The sequence below is a fragment of the Euprymna scolopes genome, chromosome 15 (genome assembly GCF_053919585.1).
Source record: "Euprymna scolopes isolate OS-2025 chromosome 15, ASM5391958v1, whole genome shotgun sequence".
Classification (NCBI taxonomy): domain Eukaryota; kingdom Metazoa; phylum Mollusca; class Cephalopoda; order Sepiida; family Sepiolidae; genus Euprymna; species Euprymna scolopes.
The window spans coordinates 70,518,450-70,541,431 of record NC_136496.1 but is presented as its reverse complement, the minus strand read 5'-3'; the positions used below and the strand labels follow the sequence as shown (position 1 = coordinate 70,541,431).

General features: G+C 33.9%; 1 protein-coding gene across 1 annotated transcript; it reads left to right on the top strand.

Moving 5' to 3' along the window:
* Nucleotides 1–374: 374 nt before the first annotated feature.
* LOC145293881 (cryptochrome-1-like) lies at nucleotides 375–22,166 on the top strand. Its single transcript, XM_080140638.1, has 2 exons — nucleotides 375–879; nucleotides 19,246–22,166. The coding sequence occupies exons 1-2, from the start codon at nucleotides 469–471 to the stop codon at nucleotides 20,881–20,883; spliced, it is 2,049 nt and encodes a 682-aa protein (XP_079996764.1). The 5' UTR covers nucleotides 375–468; the 3' UTR covers nucleotides 20,884–22,166.
* Nucleotides 22,167–22,982: the final 816 nt, after the last annotated feature.

Below are 22,982 nucleotides of genomic sequence, written 5' to 3'. Positions count from 1 at the left end.
AATAAATAAATAAAATAAATAAATGTTTGTAAAAGTGACAAATTATGAATACTTTTTTTTTTTATTCCTGAAAAGAGTTAAGCCAACGTAAATAAATAATATTTGTAAAAGTGCGAAAGGCAACGTAAGTAAATAAAAAAAATGTTACGTGCGCATGCGTTAGCCTTGACTTGGGGGGGGGCTAAGCGAGCGACCATTAAATAATTCTGCTGGTCGCCATGGAACTCAACGTACAAGGAGTGCCAAATAAAGTTATATATACACCCCGTGCCAGAATTATATGCAAATCGATATTTTTGTCCGAACTCCGATAGTTTTCCATGAAAATTCGTGAAACTTCGCACGTTATACGGCAACACTAACGCATGCGCAGATATAAAATTTTAAGCTGATCTGCGCAATAGCGAGTAAACGGCAACTGTATTGGTGACTTGCAGTGTTTTTCAGCGTGCCAACTTTATATGCAAGATGGGACGTAAAGGTGCTTTAAGTCAAGCTGAGAAGTCTACAATTGTTCAAAGGCTCCATAATAAGATTTCCACCCTAGAAATTGCCAAAGAATTACAACGTGATCATCGTACAATCCAAAAATATTGTACTAACCCTCAACTTTGCAACGGACGTTCTGACAAAGGGAAAATTCGTAAGAAATCATATCTGTCACGTCGAACAATGAACAAGATCAAGAAAGAAGTTCGCCGTAACCCACTTGAAACTAGCAAACAAGTTTTTGAAAAAGCTGGCGTTTCTGATGTGCCCAAATCAACTCGTTGCCGTATCTTGAGGACGATTGCAAAATTTGGAAAGCCAGAGGTCCGCCCTAAATTGAAGGATATCCACAAGAAAAAGAGGATGGAGTGGGCAAGAGATCACATCAAGGTGAATTTTCAAACTGTTTGGTACTCATGCAGTGCAGCCAGTGCACTTATTGATCCGTGCTGAAATAATAACGTTATTATTTAAAAAGCCATTCTTAACATGGGGAGGGTGCTTTGTACCTATTCTGTACTTTAACCTTACAATTGAATTAAAAACAACAACATAAAACTTTAATTAAACTTGGAAATACGATTTAAAAAATAGTGCGGATCAGTAAGAAGTGCAATAGTGCATTCATTAGCACCAACTATTTTGTTCACCGATGTATAACACATAAATGTATTAAAGTATATATTTCCATATTTGTTTCATGTCATTCTTTGTCCCTCCCTCAGGTAGGCGGGAGTGGGAGGCTTGAACTATTCCACACTGATCCACCTCGGCGAATCATCCGCATCATATGTTGATTTTACTAACGTACGCACGGGCAAGCAAATGAAAAGCGAATTATCTCCTCGGTCGCATGCCGCGCAACGTGACTTACTTAATATAGGAAGTAAGTTTTAGTTCACTTAAAAAAAAAATACGATAGGGTATTATTACCAGGAAAGAAAATGTTTAAAACAGGTTTATATTAATTGTAAATATTATTTTAAAATTTAATTTCATGAGATTTTTTTTCTTTCTTTTTATTCACAACAAAAAAGCCTCGCAGGCAAAGAATTGATATGAAAAAGGGCAGGTAACTCCGTATGTGACAAGTAAAGATCGCTCCTTTACTAACCAGTTTCTTTTTAAAAAGAAATCGACGCAAAATATTTTTGTTTTCATTAAAAAAAAGAAAAAAGTCTTCTGCAACGGATGCAGGATTTTTCTTTTTACCATCGGATCACAGTTTTGTTGATTTTTCTTCTGTAAGTTTTCGCTTTCTTTTTTTAAAAGAAGTTTTGATTAACAAGTATAATTTATAATTTTTTATACAAATGCGCGTTCGCGTTACTTACTACTGGGTGGGGTGGGTTGTGTCCGTTTTCAACATCCCGAATTCGTTCTTCAGTCATTCTGTACGATTAGTCGATTTGCCATTTAAACAAAAGCATTGCATAAGATAAATCGTATTTGAGGATTTCAGTAAATACAGAGTCGGTCTCTAGTTGGAACGGGAATCCCCATGTAGTCCCGGAAATGGAACAAACAGTTTACGTTTTGAAAATTCTTTGTTTATTTTTGTTATTGAGAAATATTTTCCCCCATAAATTTGTAAATTGATACCTTCGTTGAATCATTCACACTCCCCTTAAAAAGTGATATCCTATTTTTATTATTTTTTATTTTTTTAGGCGATTACGTGTGAATAACGCTCTGAAAAACTTGGTAGACCCCCCCCCCCAGTTATTTTAAAGTGAGAGGATCAGTTTTTTATATAAACTTAACATAAAGTCATACTCCATTTACGGAACGTACAACCACACTTCAGCCCTTAAAAAGTAGCCCCCCCCTCCCACAAAAAGAAGGGGGGGGCGAAGAAAACTAGTCGGATTTATCTCCCATGGCAAGGAAAAAAAAAAAAGGTTAACTCCTCTTAAACGTTAGAATGGCCTGAAAATAGAATCTTATTTGGTGCTAGTGCGCGTTGCACGTATTGATCCACGCTATTTTGTTTTTAAATAGTATTTTCAAGTTTAATGGGAGTTTTATGATATCTGTGTTTTATTAAATTGTAAGGTTAAAGTACAGAATAGGTGCAACTGCAAAACAATTTAATGCCTTTCTAAATAACGTTATTATTTCACCATGGATCAATAAATGCACTATTTTTTCTTTTTTTTTAAATTTGGTTAAGATAGTCGACATACCGATTTTTTTTTTTTTAATGTGGTTTTAAGCCAAAATAACAGTACTTGCTTAATTGTTATGTCGAAAATAGTATTATATTCAAATAGTATTATATCCCAAAATTACGAAAATTCATGGAGTAGAAAAACTGTTAGTGTTGTTATCGGCTAAAACAAAACGTCACCATTAAAGTAGCGAAAAGAGATAAATCTTCAAGATGTTAACATCTAGAGAAAATTCCATTTCTCCCCCAATATTTCTCTGTAAAAATTACTTTTAACTATAAATAATTTTCTACTGGATGAATTTTCGTAATTTTTTAATATATTACTATTTTCGACATGACAAGTAAATACTGTTGTTTTTGCTTAAAACAACATATTTTGAAAAATCGATCTATCGACTCTTAACAAGCACAATTTTATTTTTGGAAAGAGTAATTTACAGAGGGTTTAATCTGTAACCAAATCTTTTTCTTTTTCTTTTTTTTTTTAAATCTGTATTATACCCTGATCATGGGAAAGAGAAAAGAACTCTGAAGGAAGTACAAGCTGCTACTTCAAATGAAAAACGTGGTAATAAAAACACGTCAAAAAGAAAATAGAATCAATATCATTTGTTTTTTTTAAGGAATATTTTTACTATATTCTTGACTTGCACTTTTCAAACTTTACAGCAAACAATCGTATCGAATGAACTACCAAACACATTAAAAATTAATTTTCTACCTATCTGTGCCTGCATACTTTAAACGTTCTGAAGCTACCGACATGTATATTTAAAGGTTATAAAACTTGTTTTCAATTTTTTTTTTTTTTTTTTTTTTTTTTTTTTTTTTAAATTAGATTTGGTTCATAACTTTCTCTTTCGAAACAAAAGATTAAATGACTGCTTGGAACTTCATTCCTTAAAAAAAAAAAAAAAAAAACTAGTTTAAAATGACTTACCCTATCATTAACCTGACGTCCGAATGCCCCCCCCCCAACCCGATTTAAGGTTAATAAAGTAAATCATTAAAAAAAAAAAAAAAAAAAAAAAACTTTTTAGCCTAAAGTTATTCAAAGCTAAGCGACCTTGTTGCAGAGGGGCGAAAGGCGTGGAGGTGACAATCGCCCGTACAACTAATAAAGTAGATACAAAGCAAAGAAGGATGACAAACACAGACGTTCGTTTTAAAACGATGTGAATTGTGCTTTATTTTTACCAAGAAAATAAATGGCAAAATGTACGGTAATGGGTTCAGGATAGCTGGGGCGAGAAATAGCGCCTCACAGGGTTGAGATTCTTGGGTCTGTGAGGTAGGACGTCAGTGGGCCACAGGAGCTGGAGACACTGCAGAAATAAGCCAGGGTCACTGGAAGTGAGCCGGTGTTGAAGCAGAATCAGGAACTGGAGTGGCAGACTGTGAGGGGGAGAACCAGGAGGTAGGTAGCAGTAGAGAGTGGAGTGTGCATTGCGTTCTGCCACCCCTGGTCCCCACGGCGACAATGCCAACTTGACTTTTGTCAAGTCGAGATGGGAACACTCCTAGCTCCTGAGCTGAATGAGTTAAACTAACTCCTTCTCAAAAAGAGAAGGCATAGCTTGGGAGGGTGCACCTCTGAGGACTGCACGGAACTAAACTCCCACTGCAAAATCAACAGGAACCATGTCATTACTGGAATGGTCTAATCTTTTTGATTTTTGGGAGCCCAGGATAAAAATCCCTAGACAAGGTATTTAGCTCTCTCTACCACTGAAGGAACTTAGACACCATGGTCGGAAAGTGGGAAGTCAGCGCCCCAGAGGAGGGGCACTCTGACCTGCAAAAAGTGCCTGGGGCCTCCTTCCCTGCAAAATCAACAGGGACTAGATCATAGTCTCTGTGGATTTTGGGGGCTCAAGGATAAAAATCCCTAGCCAAATTCTTGCTGTGAAAACCGCTGGGTTTATGGAGAGTGATTTGTGGTACAGACTCTTCAACCAGTGATGGTGTCACTAAACAATGAATGACTATAATTAATTTCACACCATGTTACTTACAGTTAAAAGTGTCTTTGGTGTTTATTAACTGTATTTTAATTTAGGTTCGAAATAATAGTCCTTTGGTTTTGTTTAGTTTATGAAGTTTTTATGTTTTCTCTTTGTTGTTTGAAAACGATCGTTACTGTTTTTTAGCATACATGGTCGTGGCGTATTTCCGGGAGTGTCAAGTTTCAGCTGACGGCGTGTTTTTGTTTAAAACATGGGAGTGGCTAGCTGGCAAACCACGACCATCTCTCCACAAAAATTGAAGCCATTTTTTTTTTTTGTCATTATTTCATGTTAAGTGGACAATAAATTCAGAGATAATAAAGCTTCCTATCAGTTTCCATACGTTAAAAGTATACAGTTCAGTAGAAAGTTAAATTTTAATGCATTTAGTAAAAGTTATTAGTTGTCATCGATTGTTGACTATACTGCAAGGTTACTGAAATGAGAATTTGTTATGCTAAAAACCTACACACCCACGGCCATCGAGATAAGGCCTGTTAACTGAAAAATGCCTGCAGGCAATGTAGGTAAGATTTGTCGAACTGTTACTGTCGATACTATATGAGGGCATTTTTAAAAAGAGCATTAAAACATGTTAAAAAAGAAGAGAAAGGAACACAATTCGATTAATAATGAAACTGAACTTTATTCAATATAAAATATAAATATTGTCTATGTAAAATTACTTAATTTTAAAGCAATATACAATCTAATACTGATAAAACTGAATTATGAATTTAGGGAACAAACAATTAAAGAAACATAAAACACAAACAATTCTTGGCATTCGGGACAAGATCACAGTGTAGTACCTGTTCAGATGCTACAATTTACCTTTTCTGTCCTCGGTCGGTGAAGGAGAAATCCTTCATGACTGTGACAATTTTTATTATTGTTCCTATCCAGAGTCCCCTTATTGGGGAGCTGGATGTTCCCCCACAAAATTATATGTTGAAATATTTAAATAACTATACTTTTAATACAGAAATTGCATTTAAAGTTTTGGTTTTCTGTTCTTCTATGTCCATTTTTTTCCCATGTTTTTCATCAAAATGTGTAGCGTATTTTCATCAGTTAAATGGTTAGGAATCCTATACTCTGCTATAGTCTTCATTTTCATATCAGGGCAGAATACATGAATATTAAAATGAAGTCCGCATAACTACTAAAGGCAATCATACTATAATGTGAACATTGGTTAAAAACATAGTAAACATCTACGACATTAAATCAAGGAGTGGTGAATTTGGAAGGGAATATTATTATTTCACTCACTAGAAGTTGTCTCACAGGCCATCACTCACTGGCAGTAATGTTCTCTACCTCTTGACTATTGCACATTATCGCAACAGCTATTTGCCATCGATTTCATCATCAACATTTTAATCCACATTTGTCATCAATTGAAATGAATGGCTCTCGTCTTCAGGAGGCCTCAAGTTTTGACAAGCTTCTGGGCTTGACCATTACTCCTGATCTTAAATGGAACACGTATATCAAATCTGTTGCCAAGGCCGCTGGAAAAATGGTGGGATCTTTCTATCGATCCAGTAGATATCTCACTGCTGATGCTATTCTCTATCTATATAAGAGCCAGGTACGTCCAAGGATGGAATACTGTTGCCACATCTGGGCAGGAGCTGCTAGAAAGGACTTGTCCTGCCTTGATAGAGTTCAAAATAGACTTCGTAGTCTCGTAGGAGATGTCCTTTTCTCCTCCTTACAACCTCTATCTCACAGAAGAGATGTTGCGAGTTTGTCTCTGATGTATCGTTATTTTCATGGAAAGTGTTCAACTGAGCTTCAATCTATGGTCCCCCCTCGCCAAACTTTCACAAGAAACACTCGTCTAGCTGTAAACACTATCAATAATTTCCCCCACTCTTTATCTGTGCCTAAACCTAAACATAGATTCCATGAACAAAGCTTCTTTCTTAGAACTGCACGCCTGTGGAATTGTCTTCCGTTTTCCTGCTTTCCGGCTAACTACAATATGGTTGTGTTCAAGTCTAAGGTAAATAAGTTCTTGATGAGCCGTTCCATATAAGTTATTAAATTTACCAAATTTTCATTACTAATGATTACTATATTGACCAACTTCTACTGTACACTCTTTAACCCTTATCCTTGAGTGGCCTCTGGGCCTTGATAATGTGGTGATGCCTTTGTAAAAAAAAAAAAAAAAAAAAAAAATTTCTCGTTGGCATCAGCTATTAGTGTTTCCTGGGGTTTGGGTGACAAAATGTCTCCCCAAGGTACCAGATTTAAACTGCACACTTCCAGTGGAGATCTGGTTAGTACTCTCCCACCTCAGACTTTCCATCCTCCCTGACCCTTCACAACTAGTTGGTGTGGTGCCAGTTGAGGTCATCTACAGTGTTTTTTGGCACTTCACGGGGAACGTGGACCCTGTGTAAATAGGTTTTAATTTTTTTGTAATCGAGTGTGTATTTATTTTATTTTTCAAATTTTTAAAAAATTTCTTTAATTCAATTTGATTCATACTTTTATTTCGTACATGTTTTTATTTTATTTTCATATTAATTTATTTTTATTATATTTCTCACACTAAATATTTTTTTCATACTTATTCAAATAATACTTTTGGCTTTTTTTATATATTTTTTTTTGCCTCAAATAGTATTTTCAAACAAAGTTTTTGTGATTAAATAAACCAATAAAAATCTTTTGCATATGCGCTTTTTAAGGAACAACCATTAAATTAAAACCTGTTTATGCAGGGTTCACGTTCCTCGTGAAGTACCTTTTTTTATTATTGTTGTTGTTATAATAATAATAATGGTGCTTGTGCAGTGTACGCACCGTGCTATATTTCAAGTTAAATTTTATGGTATCTTTTTTTTTTTTCATCAAATTGTTAGGTGAAAGTGCAGAATAGTTAGAAAGCCTCTCCCTATTAAGAATGGCTTTCTAAATGACGTTATTATGTCAGCACAGTAAGTACACGCCACAAATACCAAGCAATATTTATTTATAAGATGAAACACAAGAAAATATGTTAATTAAAATTTAATGTGCTCTTTATTTTTAGTTCATATCAAAACTTTAATTAAAACTGATTAGTTAATGAATTTTTAAGATGAATTTGTGTTTGTATGAATAAAGTGTTCGAGAGAATAAGGAATTTAAAGAATAAAGTGAATGTTTTCGAAAAAATAGAAAATTTTTTTTAATTATTTTTTTATCTACAAAGAATAGTTTACAAAGTAAATTCGTCATACATCTAGTAGGTTACAAAGAATACAAAAAATAGAAAATTTCCTATTTCATATTTCATTTCCCATTTCAGTCATGTAAATTATTTACAAATAAAATGTTATAAAGCAAACAAACAAAAACTTTTCAGTTTTAAATATATTTCAAAGAAATAAATTATGCTCGGTGTTAAAATATTGAATTTATCAATTGTTTTAGTTTAAAAAAAAAATGTTGGGAAAAATGCTTCTAACTTTAAAATATTTGGAAATACTCAATGAAAAGTTTTATTTATTATTAAAAGAATGGACTGAAAAATATTCTCATATAAAAATTGTGTCTTGTAGTTTAAAAAAAAAATAAATAAAATGAAATATTCGACTTCCTTCGATAGATATAAAAATTCAAAAACAACCCACTTACTTTTATATTTTGTTAGATTAAAATTATCTCAATGTGCAATTATTATAATAATTGCAATTATATAATTATCCAAATGGAGAATTATTTTTTCTATTTAGGAGAATAAAAAACATGCACAATCTAAGGCAACGAAAAATATTTTTTATAGTCACGTTGTTGAACACCGGAAACTTTCTATACCTACATGTTGATTAGGAAATGACGTCACGCTGTCATGTTCACTGGCCTACTCTCTCGAATTTGTTGATAAAAAAAATGTTTTTTATCTCTTTGTTTATGATGTAAGTAATTATTAGGGCTGTGACAACAGAATATTCTTTTCATTCTTCTGACTCTCGGGTATATATCTGACACAGACACACTTAATCAAATATGCTGTTGTCACAGCCCTAGTAATTATAATTAAACATCTGTTGAAATTGATTTTTAACAGTGTCTTAAAAATTTAACGCTGTTGAACAATAAGTGATCATTTTATGTTAAATTTATATACTAAAGTGATTCTTCACTCTAAATTCTAAAATAATTCCTTTTTTTTTTTTTTTAATTGCCAAGGCTGTTATACATGTAATCAGATATATAATGTTGAATGAGGTTTTCCCCTATGCTGTTGACTAGTATAGAATTCCACGGAAAAACTACATATAAAAACTGTGATGCTTATTTAGAATTAAATCTATTTTCGAAACAAAATGACAGAAACATCTTTAAAAGTATTTATGATGTATGTACCCGTGACAGAACGAAGATGTCATATTCCAAAAATTCCGTAAATTGATCAAGTAGGTTTTTTTTTAAACTAAAAAAATCAAATTTTATGACAAAGCAAGGTGTTATATTTTGATCCACCATGTTTTATGAATAAGGAAGAGACAACTCAATTCGAACTATCAAAATCAGTTTTGTAGTGGCTACAATTTCCTATTAAAATCGCTAAAAATTGTTAAAAAATATATTTTCTATAAAAAAAAAATACTTGATCCATTTATATGATTTTTGGAATATGACATCGTTGTGATGTGCAAGTATGTACATCATGAATATATTTGCTGCAATCTAGTTTTTTAAAAATAGGTTTAATTCTAAGTAAGTGCCAAATCTGCTTTATATCAGATTAGCGAGGGGTACCCGAGCAGGTGCGCGTTTTAATGAGTTAATGAGGTCAAGTTTGACTGCGGGATTTCATTTACTGCTGAACGCTTTTTTTTTCCCCCCAAGATGTTATAGGAAAAAGACTAACCCACATGCAGCGAGCGACAAATATTGAATATTTGTCTTCCCGAAATCGAGCAAATTAAATAGACAGGCGAGCTTCGTTGTTAACTGTGAGATATTACGATTTCTATGTGATGTAAAAAGTTTTAAAAAGTTGTGAACCGACCGACCGATTCTCTGAAAGAAGCCTTTTGTAGACACACAGAAAAAGCGAACGCACATACAAACATACATTTTCGCTTTTATATTTATAGATTTAGGCCAATTATTCGTACATGTTTTCTAGAACAAAAAAATTAGTTTTGTTCAAATTTATTGATTTTTATATTTAGTCTGGGAAGTTGAGTTCTCTTTGAATACTGGTTTCAGTTTGAGGGTAGGAGTGACTATCCCATTCTATTGCTAAATTCTCAGCCTTCAATCGATTACACCGGAGAAATATGGAAGAGATCCTGATTAACTTTTTTGTATTATACTGTGCATTATACTTCATGTTAACCACTTTCAAACTTCTTTTTGTTTTGTTTTAATAAAACTATTTGATTAATTTACGTAATTTTTTTTTACTTGGAAATCACCACTTATCAAGACCTGAAGGCCACTCGAGGATAAGAGTTAATGAATGCAAGATAGTAGTGTAGTAATCATTAATGGTGTAAATTGGATAGAATTTCATTATTTATGGAGACCGCTCAACAAGAACTTGTATACATTGGAGTTGAAGGCTACCATGTTGTATTCAACCGGGAAGCAAGCCAGTGGAACAGCGTTTCACAGGCGGGCAGTTCTGGTGTATGATATTTTCTTTTCATCATACAGATTTTTCTTTAGTTTCGATTTTTTTTTTTTTATTGGGGGAAAATTCTGGATAAGCACTAAGCAACTTGTACAAAAATATTTACTTCTTTGCCTTTATTTTAAGGATAAAATGTAAAGTTGGTTTGTACTTGGCAGTGTGTCAGATAAATCCAAATTTGGGGATTAACAGGGATTTTGAAACAATTAAGAATTAAAAACAAAACAAACAAAAAAGAAAGCCCTAAACTTAGTTTTATCTTTTAGAAGCTGTGATGAGCTTAAAATTAATGCGAGGAAGATGGATGGGGTTAGGGTTAGAGGGAGGTGTGAATGTCTAGGGATAAAAATCTAGTTTTTTTCTTTGTTTCCTTTTTTCTTTTTAATTAATTACCGTTCTTCATCTTTTATTTTTTATTTTTTTCATCCCAAACAAAGCATACTGTCACTAGGACATGAAGGGCCATTATTTGGGATCATATCTATAAGGGACTATGTAGGGAGTTGAGCAGTGAGATGTCTGATCGCATTACATTTTAACTTCTGCATATTAGTACAGTCAGGGAAGCAAGAAACAAGGAGAGAATTCCAAACTCTAGCAATCTGTGGGAAGAAACTATTAGAGTAGAAGGCTTTCCTGCATCTATGGATCTCAACAGCGAAAAGGTGGAATTTTGCTGCTTGTGGTAGTAGTCAGGAGTATGTATCTCGAGGGGACATCAAAGCACATTCCATTAAAGTACTTGTAAAACAGGCAAAGGGGTGCAGCATTACGGAGATGGGACAGGGGTTGGAGCTTGGCCAACAGTGCGCAAGCTATTAGATCGGAGACTCTCTTTTGGATCCTGTCTAAAAGGGAGAGACTTGTGGTGGATGTACGAGCTAGGATGGGGTACCAATATTCCATGCATGGGCGAATGGTGGCTTTGTAAAGATACAGTATACTGTCAGTTGTGAGTAATTTTCTAGCACGGTAGAGGGAGCCTACTTTCTTTACAGCAACCTTAGCAATGTCCTCAATATATTTGTTTCAATTCATGTGAATGCTAAGTAGAAGAGATTGAACGATGCAATTTCAGGTAAGTTGTCATTAGTGATGGCAATCGGTGGTTGAGAAGATTTCTTGTAATTGTTGAAGGAAAGAAGCTTAGTCTTAGTAGCATTAATGTTACCACTATTTACGGCTCCATTCCACTAATAGACTGATGGTCATTTTCTGTTATTGCCTTGGATATGTATACATTCATTTTTCTCTCATGTTTTTTATAGAGCATAGTGTCATCAACAAATATACCCATCTCAGACACATTTTTATCAGGGAGGTAATTTATGAATATCAGGAATAGATTCCTGAGGCACCATTGCAATAGTTGGTTGGTTGGTTGTTTTTGTTTTATGGCATATCAACCCTTTTCGGGTTATTTAATGCCGAATCCAAAGATTTTGAAGAAACATTTTTAATAGAATATATTTGTTGTTTTCAAATCATTTTCTATTTAACCCATAGTTGAGACCCTAACAGGTACTACCACTCAGAGTCAGAGTGGATCTGGGAGCAATGGTAATTAAAGGGTGGCTCCACACTCCCCAAAGTCCGCAAGCTGGGGCCTCACCACTGGATATAGTTTAAGGTCATATCCAGGACCCTTGCATTAGTATCATACTGTTTAGATGTATGACCATCAAAGACAGTCCGGATTTTTCTCTTGTCTAAAAAGGATCTGATTGGTTTAAGTATTCCTCCAAGAATACTGTATGACTTAATTTTCATGCCAGACCTTGTCAAAGGTATTTGATATATCAAGGACTCTAGTTTCACGTGTCTTACCCAGTGCATGATATATGCATTCAAAGATGACCATTAAAATATCTACAGTAGAATGGAGCTACTTACATCCATACTGTTGATCAGAAAGAAGTTTAGCATTTTACTTACTTGATTAATGACTCAAAGATTTTAATGCAGAGAAAACTGATTGGTTGATAATTGAACGGGTTAGTTCTTTCGTTAGAATTCTTGAATACTGGTACCACAATTTTCTAACTCAGAAGAACATTTCTTTATGAGATCAGGCCCACACACCACACATCTATATGTCTAATTTTTTATGATATTACAGGCATGAGAAAAGATGATTTTTAAGATCTATGAGTGTGGAGTGATTTGTGAGATCTTAGGTGGAGTTTGAGGCAAACCACCAGGCAAGCAGTTCAGCCTTTATGGTTGCCGTGCAGACGGCATTATGCTTGTTAGATAGTGAAGGAATTGTTGCTTTCCCATTATTCATCACATTATTATAAATTTTCCTGAAAACACAAGTTCTAATTTTTGCAACATCACATTTCCTGCTAATTTCGGTATGCCTTTCTATTAGCAGCAGCTATTTCACTCTTACAATGATTTCTAGCATCTATAAAATTTTGTCTATTTGTACTTTACTTATGGCAGATGAATCGTTGGAATGCATGCTGCTTTTGCATGATGGCAGCTGCACAAGTTGAACGTATATACCATTCACTGGACAAAGCGGGGGAAGGCAGAGCGGTAGCTCTAGATATATCTAAGGCTTTTGACAGGGTATGGCATGAGGGTCTCCTCAGTAAAATCAGATCATACGGTATCACTGGTAGAATACTTAACATAATTAAATCCTTCTTAGATAAGAGAAAAATTCAGGTAGTCCTCGACGGTCGCACATCTAAACAATATGATATAAATGCAGGAGTGCCCCAGGGTTCTATCCTTGGACCTCTATTGTTCCTGATATTCATAAATGACCTCCCCGACAACATTGCCTCTGAGATGGGTATATATGCTGATGACACTACACTCTATGGCAGACACGACAGGAAGACGAATGAACACATTTCTAAAGAAATGGCAGAAACACTAGAGGAAGACCTCCAATCTGTAGTGGAATGGGGACAAAAGTGGTTGGTCGCGTTCAATGCTGACAAGACTAAACTAGTTTCATTCAATAATTACAAAAAACCCTCTCTACCACCCATAGCAATGGCCAACGACTCTTTATCTGAGAGTCCATCTTTCAAACTCCTTGGCCTAACGTTCACAGGAAACATGAGTTGGAACAATTACATTGAAGGCATTGCCAGGGCCGCTGCAAGAAAGGTAGGCTCTCTCTACCGTGCTAGAAAACTACTAACACCCGAAAGTATCCTGTACCTCTATAAGGCCACCATTCGCCCATGTATGGAGTATTGCTGCCACATCTGGGCTGGTGCATCTGCTACTAGTCTCTCGCTCCTTGACAAGGTTCAAAAGAGAGTCGCAAACCTGATAGGCCCTGAACTGGCATCTAAGCTTCAGCCTCTGTCCCATCGACGAAATGTTGCATCCCTCTGCCTTTTCTACAAGTATTTTAGTGGTGAATGCTCTGACGAACTGCAATCACTTGTGCCCCCACGACGCGAGCACCCTCGACAAACCCGACAGGCTACTAGATCCCACCCCCACACTGTAGAGATCCCTAGATGTAAAAGATCTTTTTACTCCAATAGTTTCTTCCCCAGAACCGCAAGACTCTGGAATTCCATTCCAGGTCCCTGCTTCCCCAATAGTACTGACGTGCAGAAGTTCAAGTGTAACGTGAACCGACACCTTGCTGCCCAAATTCCTACATAGTACCCCAGTAGTTGTTTCCCCTGATAGTAGCCCCCTACACCAAAGTGGCAATTTGCCTTGTTTGGGGTGAAAATGTAATAAAAAAAAAAAAAAAAAAAAAAAAGTGAGTCATGGGGGGGGGGCAGGGCTCACAATAGAACTTCTGTTTCGGAAGATTTGCTTCTGCCTGCTTTGCACCATTCAGTTGTCTCATTTTCACACTATTCAACAGGAAGAGAACAAACATGACTCCACGGACCATCTCTGATGTGATCTTTGATGGCTTCTCAATTAGCCTTTTTAAGTATCTCATCATTTTGAGTACCATATATTTCGGCATATAAGACGACCCTTAAAGTTAAAAAATCATCTTTAAAAACCAATATTTTATAAGATACTGGGTGTTGCAATCTCTAGCCAAACATGGTTTCGGGATTTAGCAGTCGTCTTATACAGCCGATATATGATAAATTTATTAAAATTTGCTCCAATTTTGTACCTTGTCTTATCTGGTGGGCGTCTTATACGCTGAAATATATGGTAATGGCTCCTCAGCTTGGAATCAAGAATTTAGAGTGATGTGTACCAGTATCACCAGATGATCAGCATTCCTTGAGTGGACAATAGGCATTTCTCACACAATCCTCTGGTACTCTAGTTAGTTATCTTATATAGGATCACTTATTTACATTTTCAGCAAGATTTCATTGATCTTGAACTCATGTTCTGATTGTTATGTAGCCGGTGGGTATATATATATATATATATATATATATATATATATATTATTATTATACATGTCTGAATTCATGTATTGTCTAGTGTTATGTAATGTTCTTCTATTGTTGTATGTGTGTGAAGTGTTCATTGTGTCCTGCATGTATATAAAATCTCGGTGTGTGCAGCAACTTTTTCACAAATATACATGTAATTAACAAGCATAACACATAAACTTTCCTAGACAACTTTTTACAATCAAACGATAACAACATGTCTGCTTGTCTCAAACCAGAGAATCACATATTTTTTTATTGGTCCAAACTCATAAAAGAATGCCATAGCAACAATTTATATTTACATGAGTTTTATTTGTCTTATGGATTCCCTTTTGGAGTTTGGCACGCCAAGTCTCTTTCTACATTTTCCTGGTTCTCTGTTCACTTCCAACAGAGGTGTCCCATGTCTGCTCACTAACACATTTTTCTTGACAACTCTCCAGTTTGATCTCTGCTAACTATTACGTCAGCAAATCAGACTAAATCACGTAACATAAGCTAAAACCTTGTTTACTTTACTTAGCCAAATTCCCATCTATTTTAAAATTCCTAAATCGATTTTGTTTGTTTTTTTCTGAGTTAAATTTCTAACTAAACATTTCAAGCTGTAAATACACATATTCTAAAATCTAATTATTTTATTTATTTATTTATTTATTTTTTACATAGGCGTCACCACTTATCAAGGCCAAGAGGCCACTCGAGGATAAGGGTTAAAAAGTGTACAGTAGAAATCGGACAATATAGTAATCGTTAATAATGGAAATTTGGTGAATTTTTCTAATAATAATAATCGACCAGGTTACCCGACGTAATTAACGAAAAAAACCTATACTAAAAATATTAAGATATAAAATCTATGAGCATCTGGTTTTGACCATGTTTCACATAGTCTAAATGAAACGTTGGCAAAACAAGATGCTTGCAAAATGATACATAGCTGATATACAAATAAATCAACTTTTATCCTTTTATAGTTGTCCATGAATATGTCATTTTGGTTCTTCTATATTATAAAAACGAAAAAAAAAAAAATAATTGAATTTCAAGTAAAACAAATGGTACCTATGTAATTGTCATGTCACAAATAGTAACATATCCAAAATTACGGAAAACGATGAGGTAGAAAAATATTAATGAAAAACAGTTTTCAATAAAGTTTAGATGAGAAATAAAATTTATCCTACATTTTAAATTACTTTTACAAATTTCTTTTTTCATTAATAATTATTTTTCTACCTCATCGTTTTTCGTAATTTTTGGATATGTACTATTTGATACTTGATAATTACGTAGGTACCATTTGTTTCACTTGAACTTCAATATTTTTTTTTCATTATTTAATATAGAAGCGCCACTTTAAAAAAAAAAAATTATTATTAAATATGGATTTGTGATTTGAAGAAAAAAAATGAACATTTTTATTCACCAAAAATATTCAATTTCATCTTTGAAGCACAAATATTAAAATTTACATGGCTCTTTAGTTGCCCTTCGTTTACTAGCTAAATAGAAAAGCTACTAGCCAAACCCACATGAGTTTTGGAATATGACATCTTCATTCCTTGATGAGTATATACATCACAAAGATTTTTCTATATTAAAAAAAATAAGTGTAATTCTAAATATTTATCGAATTTTATGTTGAAACTTGAAGGTGCAAACAGTCAAATTCATTCAGATATTTTTTTTAACAGCCTTTGTAGAAAAAAAGAAAGAAAAGTATATTGTTCTATTAAACTTTTATTGTTTAAATAATTTGACTTTGCTAGTTTTATTAAAAAAAAAAAAAACGGATTGAAAAGACATTTTCACTCAGTAATGAGCTTTGAAAGATTGTCGGTGAAAACAAACACAATTGCCAATAGATAAGCATTTTATTATTCCTGGTTGCCACTTTGGAGAATCACTTGCAAATGCGACTGTTTCACTCGCAATGTAAATCCTTGATTTAATATGTTGATTTTTGAAGTATTATTTTTTTTCTTAACTTTTAATTATTCTGTTTGTAATAATTGATATCAATAATATATCAAGATTTCAGTTTTTAATTACTTTTTTATTTTATGGAGAAGATTGTTTTATTGAGAAATGAAACAAAACTTTTCCTAAGATAAATTGTCTATTGTAAAAAAATAATCGGCTATATCTAAAAATTCAGTCTGAAAAGTTAAGACTCGGCGGAAGTGGACTCGGTTTATCTAAATATAGAATTGAAGTCAGTAAACGTGAAATGAAAAACGAAACCATAATAAACTTTAGTTTTTTTATATCTCTATAAATATTTTTTGTTATATTTAAAATGTGGAAATATTTTATTTAAAAAAACTGGCTTAAACTTTCGTAGTTTGCATTTATATAAATAATTTTCTAAATATTTAAAATATATTTATATAGAAATAATTTAAAATTTTCACAAATTTTATCACATAATTTGGTCATAAATAAGGTATCATAAAACAAAATACCTTCAATTGAATTATGAAGCCGAAACTACCTTCATTATTTTTTATACAAATGTTTAAAATATTTTTTTAACACAATTATTTATGACAAAAAAATCTGTGATAAAACTTTTGAAAGAAAAATATATTATTTCAAAAAGACAGCATTTATAGAAATGTAAATAATAAAAATTCTTATTAGTTTTTTTTTGTGATAACACAAGTGTTAAAACAAAAAAAACAAACAAACAAACAAAAACTATTTATAGAAATATAAAAAATGAAAGTTTTTTTTTTATTGTTTCATGATAGCACAAGAAGTGTTAAAACTAAAATAATTTTTGGAAATGAACTATTTCCATATAATTTTGTATTTCATTTCATTTTTGCTGACTTCCATTCCATATTTAGATAAACTGAGTCCATATTTAGCGTGTTAACTTTGCATACTGAATTTTTGGACATAGCCAAATAATCTTTATAAATGCTCCTCCAAATCACATTATAAGATCATTTGTTCACATCTATGTAGATGAGAAAACTGTCTATGGCAGCACTGCAAAGAGCAGTGTTGATTAAGATCTTGTTGATTCTCTCTCTTCTGATCTGGAGCACATGGTGCAATGGGGAAAAACAGTAGCTTGTTAGCTTTAACATCTCTGAGACCATATATCTCTCCTTTCACCACCAATGCTCGAATCCAATTTTTTTTTTCTTGCTTCAGTTAAAATAAATGGCTCTTTTTCTGGAAGTCTCCCATTCTTTTTATTTTATAGAAATTTCTCTAAACAAAGCAGAAAGCCATTTGATGTAAGGAGCTACAAAAAAAAAAAAAAACTTCTTTAAGGTAAAAAAAGTAACGATAAGTATTAGATGGATAAATTCCGATCCCTCAAACAGCAATTCTTCTCCTTTTGTCGGAAACAACTCTCATAGAATGTGAGGACTAAAGAACAACAACAAAAAAAAGAAGCGAGTTACAATGGAAGATTTGCATCCAATCTGTTGCTAAGGTTGCTGGAAAAATGGTTGGATCGTTCTATCGCTCCAGGAAGTACTTGACTCCTGATACACTTCCTCTATCTATATAAAAATCAGATACACCCTAAAGTGGAGTACTGCAGCCACATCGGAAGGAGTATCTAATGTCTCTCCGTACAGGTGTTTGTCAAGACAACCTGGCATGATGATACTTTTCCCTAAAAGTAAACCCTGATTAAATATTAAAAATGACAAAGTATTCGCAGCCCAAAATAAGATTTTCTAGGTATGGCTCACTGGCAGTGGCTTTTACAAGGAACAGCATACTTTTCCAAAGTGGCAACCAGGAATAATAAAATGCTTATCTCAAGTAACCGCACAAAGCTACTTCATCAAACTAGATGAATTCTTTTCCGGGAATCCAATAAGATTATGAGACCTTAAGAAATATATATACTATAACATATTTAAATGGATGATTGCAGAGAGAAAGATTATGTTCTCAACTTCTTTACTGGCTCAGTGTTTGAGATGTAAAGGAGAACTTAAATGGTTGGTTGGTTGTTTTTGTTTTACGGCATATCAACCCTTTTCAGGTTATTTAATGCCGAATCAGTGATTTTGAAGAAAAAGTTTTTTAATAGAATATATTTGTTTTTTTTCAAATCGGTTTCTATTTAACCCATAGTTGAGACCCTAACAGTTACTACCACTCTGGGTCAGAGTGGATCTGGGAGCAATGGCAATTAAAGGGTGGCTCCACACTCCCCAAAGCCCACAAACTGGGGCCTCACCATCGGATATAGTTTAAGGTCATATCCAGGACCAAACTTAAATGGAATATTCGATTACCTATGTATCTCATATAAAGATCACGTGTTTGATTTCTAAGAATTTCAACAGAAGTAAAATGAAACAAATATATACACATGAAAGTTTTTTTGTAATTATGAGCAGTGGCTGTTTATTTGAATGTTCCTGTTTGAATTTAAAACAAATGTTAATCACTAATATGAAATAAAATTTTATGAATGTAGTTTGTTTTTTTTTTAATGAAAAATCTCTTCAATTTCTTCATGATTTTCTAAAATAATTTATTTTCCAGATAACGATGATGCCCGAAGGTGCCAAAAAAGACATGGATGTAAAGATGAAGAAGAAAATTGCTGTTCACTGGTTCCGCCATGGTCAGCGTATCCATGACAACCCTGCCCTGATTGATGCCCTAAAGGACTGTGATGAGTTTTATCCAATCTTCATTTTTGATGGCAAAGTAGCCGGAACGGAAATCTGTGGCTATAATCGGTGGCGCTTCCTACTTGAGAATCTCAAAGATCTAGACGATACCTTTTCCCAGTTTGGAGGGCGGCTGTATTGTTTCCATGGACAACCTGTTGATATTTTTAAAAATATGTTTGAAGAATGGGGTGTCAATTACATCACTGCCGAGGAAGATCCAGAACCGATTTGGAAAGAGAGAGATGATAGCGTTAGGGAGCTGTGCGAGGAATCTGGAATAACCTGCAAGTTCTTCACGTCACACACATTGTACTCACCACAAGATATCATTAGCAAAAATGGTGGCACCCCACCTTTGACACTCGAGCTGTTTCAGCTGGTTATCTCGTCACTTGGAGATCCAATGCGACCTATACCTGAGCCAAACCTTGAAGGTGTGAATATGCCAGTGCCTGAAAATTTTGAAAAATTTGCTTTGCCAAATTTGAGCTATTTTGGTATTGAGCCTGAGTGTGAGGAACAGAAGAAACCCATTAATGTTTTTGTTGGTGGAGAAAAGAGAGCGTTGGCTTTGTTGAAGGCTCGTCTTGAAAAAGAAAAGTTGTTTTTTGAGCAGGGTTCATGCCTGCCAAATCATCAGGAAAATCCGGAACTTTTGGCGAAGGCCATCAGTTTGAGTCCCTATCTACGTTTCGGATGTGTTTCTATCCGTAAAACTTACTGGGGCATTTGTGATACATATAAGCAGGTCTGTCATAAAGAAACCCCTAGTGAGGTTATCTGTCAGCTTCACTGGCGAGAATACTTTTACGTCATGTGTGTGGGCAACATAAACTTCGACAGGATTGAGGGCAACCCGATCTGCCTGAAAATCAATTGGGCAAAGAACGATGAGCTGCTGAAGAAATGGGAGTTTGGACAAACTGGCTATCCGTGGATTGATGCTATCATGAACCAACTCCGATTCGAAGGTTGGAATCATCACGTAGGTCGTCATGCTGTCTCTTGTTTTCTGACCCGTGGTGACCTCTGGATCAGCTGGGAGGAGGGACTGAAAGTGTTTCTCAAATACCAGCTGGATGCTGATTGGTCGGTTTGTGCTGGTAATTGGATGTGGGTGTCTAGTTCGGCTTTTGAAAAAGCCTTGCAGTGTCCCACGTGCTATTCCCCGATCATGTATGGCATGAGGATGGATAGGAATGGTGAGTTTGTGCGTACCTATCTCCCTGTTCTTAAAGACATGCCATTGAAGTATCTGTTTTGTCCGTGGAAGGCTCCTTTAGGAGTTCAGGAGAAAGCCAACTGCATCATCGGCAAAGATTATCCTGAACCCATCTGTTCTCACCGAGATATGTCCAGGGAGAATATGGCCAAAATGTATAAGATCAAAGAGGAATTACTCAAAGGTCATATTCCACATTGTGCACCAACTTGCGAGATGGAAGTTTGGAAATTTGTTTGGCTTCCACCCATTGAGCATCACGAATTTGCTCATAATTTATAGTTGCAATAAGCCTTGTTTAATCAATCAGTTTGCTTTCGTTTACTGCCCAACTTCACATAAACCCATTCCTGTAAGAGCATTCATTATTTGGTTCTTATTAAGAATTCGACCTAATTAAAAAAAAAAAAAAAATTACAGAAAAGTCTTTATAATGTATGTATCTGTCACAAAATGGGAATGTCATATTCCAAGCATCACGTAAATGGATCGAATAGTTTTATTTTTATAAAGAAAATCATTTTTAAGCAATCAATGGGAATTTTTCAAAATATAACATAAATCTAGTAACTATCAATTATTGTTGAGTTATCACCTTTTGATTCTTGATATCTTTTTTCATAATGGTGAGTGAGACGGTTACTTTTCAGATACTCATAAAATTTGATATTTTTAGTGAAAAATAGAACTACGGGATCTATTTATATGATTTTTTAAAAATCTTTGTTCCATAAGAGGTACATATATCATAAAGATTTTTCTGCATTTTTGTTTTTTAAATTTATATTTTATAATTATACACATTTATGATTAAGTTGAATCCTAAATAAGAACCCATTATTTTACTGCATTGTAGCATAAATGTCATAATTTTTGTATTTTAATTGTTATCATAAAAAAATTGGACCAAGTTTAGTTTTAGAACCCCAATAATGCTAGCAGTTAAAAAGAACACGTTTTAACATCACACTGTATCTGAGGTAACTCAAAGGTCATTTTTCTTCTTTTTTTTCTTTCAAACAAACGAGACACAAGAACATGTAATTTGTTAATTGATTTGGTCTCAGAATAACATTTGTACTAGTGTTAGGACGATTAATCAGAATCGGAAAAATCCAAACTTTTTTGGTTATCAGAATCCCAAAAAACATTGTGCCTATTTTCTGATGCGGAAAACAATTCTTTGTTTTGGTCTAAAACTTAATTTTCCATTGCTGGTACAAGTGATATATATATATCTATTTTATTGATTTTTCAAATACAAATCAAACTAAAGTTACCTCCAAGTATATTTTGGATCTTACATAGATGTTTAAGTTAATAAATAAAAAAACAAAAAAACAATCCTATAGCTAAATATTTAGTGATTTAAAAAGAATCAGAATCGAAAATAATATTGGAGACGTCCCGTCATTCATTTTTACTCTAAAAAAAAAAAAGAAAAAAAAAGAAGCTATTTATATTAACTTGATGATGCTGATAGCCATTTTTTTTTTTCTGATTTATTCTGAGACCAACTGATTTGATTTAATGTACATTTACAATAAAAACTTGTGTGACTACAACCACTGCAAATAATTTTCTTTTTCTCTCTTTGTATACCTAAAATTCAACATGGCTACCATGGGCAAACTTTCTTTCTAATAACTACCTGTCAATAGAACACAATATCATGGGGCTGCTTCCCAGCTGACTACAACATGGCTGTTTTTAAGTTTAATGTTAACAAATTCTTGTTGAGCCGTCCTCTTAAATTAAATCCTGCCCAGTTTTAACCCTCGTTAGCAATTTTCATGGTGTTTGTCTTACCATTTACCAAACAAACTTGTTATTCTTGAGTGGTCTTTGAGCCTTGATAAGTGGGGTGACCCACTAGTATATTAACAAAAAAAAAAGAAGACCTTTTATGTAAAGAAACACAGAGCTTTCAGTCAATGATTTAAAAAAAAAAAATGAAATAAAAATAAAAAAAATGATTGAAACTTTCAAATTAGATTTCTTTTCTTGTTTCAGGAATGCAAATTCTCTGTTTCACATCTCAGCACCGTTGAGGTTTTTAGCTCTGTGCGAAAATCAACAGTTTAGATCAGACATGTGTAACAGGCGACCCATAGGCCACAACCCGGCCTACCAGATCAGTTAATGTGGCCTTTAGATAGTATTTTTTTTTTTTTTTTTTTGAGATCGTAAAACTAGTTTTATTGTTTTCGAATTGAACACACAAAATATCACATTTTTATTTATAAATGTATTCACAATATTACTGAATGTATTTAATTACTTAACTATAGTTCTCATAAGTCTCCATAAGAGTTCATTTTCTTATGGTAACTGGCCCTTATGGTTTTTATAAAGTTCAAATGTGGCCCAACCTTAGAAAA